This window comes from Puma concolor, chromosome E4, assembly GCF_028749965.1.
Source record: "Puma concolor isolate L17-30 chromosome E4, mPumCon1.1.hap2, whole genome shotgun sequence".
Lineage (NCBI taxonomy): Eukaryota > Metazoa > Chordata > Mammalia > Carnivora > Felidae > Puma > Puma concolor.
The window spans coordinates 38112562-38119228 of record NC_141683.1 but is presented as its reverse complement, the minus strand read 5'-3'; the positions used below and the strand labels follow the sequence as shown (position 1 = coordinate 38119228).

Below are 6667 nucleotides of genomic sequence, written 5' to 3'. Positions count from 1 at the left end.
TCACATGCTCACACTTGATTACAAGGGAGGCTGGCAAGGCAGGCCCTGGTCTTTGCCTTGGGAGTTGGGACTCATCATGAAGAAAGTGAACACAATATGGAAATGTGTTTGAAGATTCCAGGACACCATAAATATAAATAATGCCACTACAGAGACAGAGGAGGAAAATCAGGAATGTGGCATCACAGAAACCAAGGGAAAAGTATGTTTCAAATGCCACAGAGTGCTCACTTTGGCAGCACTTTAGTAAAGTTGGAACAACACAGAGAGGATTAGCATGGCCTCTATGCAAGGATGACACACAAATTCATGAAGCTTCCATATTTTTAAAACAAACAAGCAAACAAAAACACCAAATGCCACAAAGAGATAGAGTACTACAAAGAGTGAAAAATATTCATTGGCTCTAGTGATGTGGAGGTCACTGGTGACCTTAGGGAGAACTGTTTCAGCAGTGTCGGGAGGGGAAAGAAATGGATTGGACTGAGGAAAGAATAAGATTGGAGGAAATGGAAGTAGTGAGTTTAGGCAATTTGTTAAAGATCAGCAGTGAAGAAGGGGAGAAATCTAGGATAGCAGTTGATAGAGTGGGAAATGGGATCAGGGATTAAAAAAAAAATTCGTATGTGAAGGATTCAGTAGAGAGAAGATGATGAAGATATAGGATAGAAAAGATATAATCAATAATGGTAAGCTTCTGAGAAGGTGGCCAGGGATGGGATTCAGCACTATTTCAAAAGGTGGAATAGATGAGAGAACGGCAGCAATTGTAAACAGGTCTTTGTGGTAGAAATTCAAAGGAACCCCTATGGTAGACTTTGTCTTTTGAGAAGTGGAGGCATTTACCATTGAAATTGGGAGAATGAGGGTGTGTTGGTTGAAGGAAGAAGGTTATAAATGGTGAAGAATAGCAAGCAAGCTGACTCAGGTCGTACAGGGTAACTGCCAGGTCGTGCTGAGGGCTCCGGCAGGGTAGGAAATCATTAAGGTATAGATAGAAATGCGAATCTGGCCTTTTTCACAATTTCCTGCAGCATGGTTTAGCCAGCAACATGCAGGCACAGAGGGAACAGATGATATATTCATCCAGGGTTGGGTTTATGAAAAGACAGAGGGTAGAGGGTCAGGAGAGTTTAAGATGCTGGTGAGAGAGTTACCAAATGGATAGACCAGATAATCTAAACTAGTAACATGGAAAGTAAACAGCATGGTAGTGGTGGTGGTAGTGTTAACTAATAGGGAGTTCAATGGCCTGAATGTCCTAAAGATACAGAAGATACAGAAGGATGTTTGTGGTGGGTAATGGTCGAATAATCAAACTGGAAAGATAGAAGTTTAGGGTCAAAAGTAGATGTGGTAAGCAGCCTCTAAGAAAGTTCACAATGATCCCTGCCCTGGGCATTTATACTCTTGTGCAATCCCCTCCCCTTGAGTGTGGGCTTAATTTTTAATAAACAGAGTATGGCACAAATGATGGGGATGGGATGCAACTTCTGAGATTAGGTCACAAAAAGACTGTGGTTTCCATCTTGAGTATCCAGTCTTGTGCTCTCTTACTCCTCATTCTGAGTGTCTGCCATGTTGTGAGCTTCCCTAGAGAAGCACGTGGCAAAGACTAAAGGATGCTTCTGGCCAACAGCCAGAGAGGAACTGAATCTTTCCCAAAACCATGTGAGGGGACTTAGAGGCAAATTCTCTGCCAGTTGAACCTTCAGATGAAACTTCAGTCCCAGCTAACAAGCTTGATTGGTCTCATGAGAAGCCTTATACCAAAGGTACCTGGCTAAGATCCCTGGATTCTTGACCCAAGTAAACTGTGAGATAATAAATATTGGTTGTTTTAAGCTTCTAAATTGTGAAGTAATTTGCTATGCAGCAGTAAGTAACTAAGCAGGGTTATCACAGTACTAATTAGATGCTATAATCTTTTGTTAAAGGAAATATAAGAACCTTTTCATACAAGTCATGTTAGAATTGGATTAGAGTAACATTTTTGTTCCAATACCTAAAGACCGAGAGAGAGAGATATCAGGGAGTGGGGGAAGAACAGAGAGTGAGAGAGACAGTGGATCTGAAGCAGGCTTTGTGCTGACAGCAGAGTCCAATGTGGGGCTTAAACTAACAAACCACAAGATCATGACCTGAGCCCAAGTAAGATGCTTAATTGACTGAGCCACCCAAGTGCCCCAGTTAACACTCTTCCAATTTATCTGTTAATGTCCTCATTATTTTTAGGAGTCAGTATTTATTTAAGTTTATTAACACATTTTTACCAGTTTCTCTGTTTGCCATTGTATCTTGTACTCCACCTCTCCAGTTCATTTTCTTTTCTGCTGTAGTATATTCTTAATCATTTCTTTCAGCAAATGTCTCAGTTTTATCCTTTCTATATCTGAAAATGCCTTGTTTTATCCTCTTTTTATTTATTTATTTTAAAAAAATGTGGGTTTTTTTTTTTTTTTTTTTGTTTTTGTTTTTGAGAGAGAGCATGCACATGAGAGAGGGAGGGGCAGGGACAGAGGGAGAGAGAATTCCAAGCAGATTCCACTCCCAGCATGGAGCTTGATATGGGGCTTGATCCCACAACCATCAGATCATGACCTGAGCTGAAATCAAGACTCAGACACTTAACCAATGAGCCACCCTGGTGTCCCTATCCTTTTTTAAACGTTAATAGTTCAGATGGATATGAAAATAATTCAAATATATAGAAATACTGAAAGGCTTGTACAGTGAACACTATATACCAACTACTCAGATTCTTTTTTTAAATTTTTTAAATGTTTATTTATTTTTGAGACAATGCGAGAGACAGAGTGCCAGTGGTGGAAGGGCAGAGAGAGAGAGACACAGAATCTGAAGCAGGCTTCAGGCTCTGAGCTGTCAGCATGGAGCCCGACTCGGGGCTCGAACTCACAAACCACGAGATCATGACCTGAGCCAAAGTCAGATGCTCAACCAACTGAGCCACCCAGGTGTCCCTAGATTCTTTATTTGTTAACATTGTGCTGTATTTGTTTTAACTTACATCTATTTATTTATTTTTCCATCTTATTTTTTTTTAATTTTTAAAAAATGTTTATTTTCTAGAGACAGAGAGAGCAAGCAGTGGAGGGGCAGAGAGAGGGAGACACAGAATCCAAAGCAGGCTTCAGGCTCTGAGCTGTCAGGACAGAGTCCGATGTGGGGCTTGAACCCATGAATTGTGAGATCATGACCTGAGCTGAAGTTGGATGCTCAACTGACTGAGCCACTCAGGCACCCTAGTATCCATCTTATTTTTTGATGCACTTCAAAATAAGTCCTAGACATCCATATACCTCATTTTTCAACACTTAGACTGAATATGATTAACTAGGGTTCAGTATGTGTTTAGAGTTCCTTTTTTGAAATAAAATATACACTATGCATAAAACTCAACTGTATCATTTTATGAGTATGACAAATACATGTACTTGTATAACCTATACTCTCTTCAAGATACAGAATAGTGACATCACTCCAGAAAGTTCTATCATGCCCCTTCCCAGGCAATCCCCACTATTCCCCTTGAGAGACAAACACTGTTCTGATTTCTTTTTCACCATAATTTCATCTGCTTGTTCCAGAGTTTTGTATGAGTGAAATCATAAACCATATTCTCTTTTGTGTAAAACTTTTTCACTTAGCATAATGTTTTTGAGATTCATCCATTTATCTGTAGTTCATTTCGTTTTATTACTGAATATTATTCTATTGCATGAGTGTGCATACATAGTATATATTCTGGTGGTGAGGGATACATGCTGTTTTTAGGTTTTAATTATTATGAATGAACCTGATATAAATAAATCTTTTTGTTGACATGTGTGGAATTCCTGGGTTGGAGGGTAGGTGAATGTTTAGTTTGGTAAGAAACTCAGGCTAGGTGGTCCTCTTTTCATGCCTAGAGTAGCCATGGCTTGTGGTCCCAAGAAGCATCTGAAGCATGTAGTAGATCCAAAGCATTGGATGCTGGATAAACTGACCCATGTGTGTGCCCCTCATCCTCATAAGCTGAGAGAATGTCTTCTTTTCATCATTTTCCTAAGGAACAGACTTAACTATGCCCTAACAGGAGATCAAGTAAATATCTGTATGCGGCGTTTTATTAAGATTGATGGCAAGGTCCAAACTGATATAACCTACCCTGCTGGTTTTATGGATGTCATTGGCATTGACAAGATTGGGGAGAATTTCTTTCTTTCTTTTTTCTTTTTTTATTATGATTTTTTAAATTTTTAAAATTTACATCCAAGTTAGTTAGCAAATAGTGCAATAATGATTTCAGGAGTAGATTCCAGTGATCCATCCCCTATGTATAACACCCAGTGCTTATCCCAACAAGTGTCTTCCTTAATGCCCCTTACCAATTTAGCCCAACCCCCCTCCTGCAACCCCTCCAGCAACCCTCAGTTTGTTCTCTGTATTTAAGTCTTTTATGTTTTGTCCCCCTCCTTGTTTTTATATTATTTTTTGCTTCCATTTCCTTATGTCATCTGTTTTGTATCTTAGATTCCTCATATGAGTAAAGTCATATGATATTTGTCTTTCTCTGACTAACTTCACTTAGCATAATACCCTCTAGTTCCATCCACATAGGTGCAAATGGCAAGATTTCATTCTTTTTGATTGCCAAGTAATACCTCATTGTATATATACCACATCGTTTTTATCCATTCAACCGTTGATGGACATTTGGGCTTTTTCCATACTCTGGCTATTGTTGATAGCGCTGCTATAAACATTGGGGTGTATGTGCCCCTTTGAAACAGCACACCTGTATCCCTTGGATAAATACCTAGTAGTGCAATTGGTGGGTTGTAGCTGTATTTTTATTTTTTTGAGGAACCTCCATATGTTTTCCAGAGTGGGTGCACCAGCTTGCATTCCCACCAGCAGTGCAAAAGAGATCCTCTTTCTCCACATCCTCACCAACATCTGTTGTTTCCTGAGTTGCTAATTTTAGCCATTCTGACTGGTGTGAGGTGGTATCTCATTGTTATTTTAATTTGTATTTCCCTGATGATGAGTGATGTTGAGCATTTTTTCATGTGTTCGTTGGCCATCTGGATGTCTTCTTTGGAGAAGTGTCTATTCATGTCTTTTGCCCATTTCTTCACTGGATTATTTGTTTTTTGGGTGTTGAGTTTGATATGTTCTTTATAGATTTTGGACACTAACCCTTTATCTGATATGTGATTTGCAAATATCTTTTCCCATTCTGTTGGTTGCCTTTTAGTTTAGCTGATTGTTTCCTTTGCTGCGCAAAAGCTTTTTATTTTGATGAGGTCCCAATAGTTCATTTTTGCTTTTGTTTTCCTTGCCTTCAGAAATGTGTTGAGTAAGAAGTTGCTGTGGCTGAAGTCAAAGAGATTTTTGCCTGCTTTCTTCTTTGGGATTTTGATGGCTTCCTGTCTTAAGTTTAGTCTTTCATCCATTTTGAGTTTCTTTTTGTGTATGGTGTAAGAAAGTGGTCCAGGTTCATTTTTCTGCATGTTGCTGTCCTGTTTTCCTAGCACCATTTGCTAAAGAGACTATCTTTATTCCATTGGATATTCTTTCCTGCTTTCTCAAAGATTAGTTGGCCATACGTTTGTGGGTCCATTTCTGTGTTCTCTATTCTGTTCCATTGATCTGAGTATCTGTTTTTGTGACAGTAGCATACTGTGTTGATGATTACAGCTTTGTAATACCTCCAGCTTTGTGATGCCTCCAGCTTTGTTTTCTTTTTCAGGATTGCTTTGGCTATTTGGGGTCTTTTCTGGTTCCATACTAATTTTAGGATTGTTTGTTCTAGCTCTGTGAAGAATTCTGATGTTATTTTGATAGGGATTGCAGACTGGGGAGAATTTCTATCTGATCTATGACACCAAGAGTCGCTTTGTTGTTCATCAGATTACACCCAAGGAGGCCAAGTACAAGTTGTACAAAGTGAGAAAGATCTTTGTGGGGACAAAAGGAATCCTTCATCTGGTGACCCATGATGCTCGTACCATCCTCTACCCTGATCCCCTCATTAAGGTGAATGACAGCATTCAGATTGATTCAGAAACTGTAAATAGTACTGATTTCATCAAATTTGACACTGGTAATCTTTGTATGGTGACTGGAGGTGCTAACCTAGGAAGAATTGGTGTGATCACCAACAGAGAGAGATACCCTGGTTCTTTTGATGTAGTTCATGTGAAAGATGCCAATAGCAGCAGCTTTGCCACCTGGCTGTCCAATATTTTGTTATTGGCAAAAGCAACAAACCATGAATTTCTCTTCTCTGTGGAAAGGGTATCTGCCTCACCATTGCTGAAGAGAGAGACAAAAGACTGGTGGCCAAACAGGGCAATGGGTAAAATGGTCTTTAGGTGATGTGATTGGAAGTCTTTATGTTTAATGAAAGATAATACAGCATGATTTAAAAAAGAAACTGTAAGGCTATTTTCCAGAGTGATTTTTATTATTTTACATTCCCACAACAATGTAGGAGAGTTCTGATGGCTCCACATTCTTGTCAACATATTGTGTTGTCAGTCTTTTTAATTTTAGCCATTTTGTTGTTTATATATGGGAATTCATCATGTATTCCATTGTTTCTGACTCTCTTGTTCGTGTTGAGATCTCTAATGGCAGCATCATGTTTTTGTTTCTTTGC

At 39.1% G+C, this 6667-nt stretch overlaps 1 protein-coding gene and 1 non-coding gene across 2 annotated transcripts; both read left to right on the top strand.

Annotated features, from left to right (window-relative positions):
- Window positions 1-223: 223 nt before the first annotated feature.
- LOC112857967 (U6 spliceosomal RNA) lies at window positions 224-328 on the top strand. Its single transcript, XR_003223370.2, has one exon. It is a non-coding gene; the product is annotated as a U6 spliceosomal RNA (small nuclear RNA).
- Window positions 329-3911: 3583 nt separating this feature from the next.
- Window positions 3912-6368, top strand: LOC112857755 (small ribosomal subunit protein eS4, X isoform-like). Its single transcript, XM_086693612.1, is given in 3 exon segments — window positions 3912-4201; window positions 5858-6247; window positions 6250-6368. Coding segments are annotated over 3 exon segments (789 nt in total). The 5' UTR covers window positions 3912-3921.
- Window positions 6369-6667: the final 299 nt, after the last annotated feature.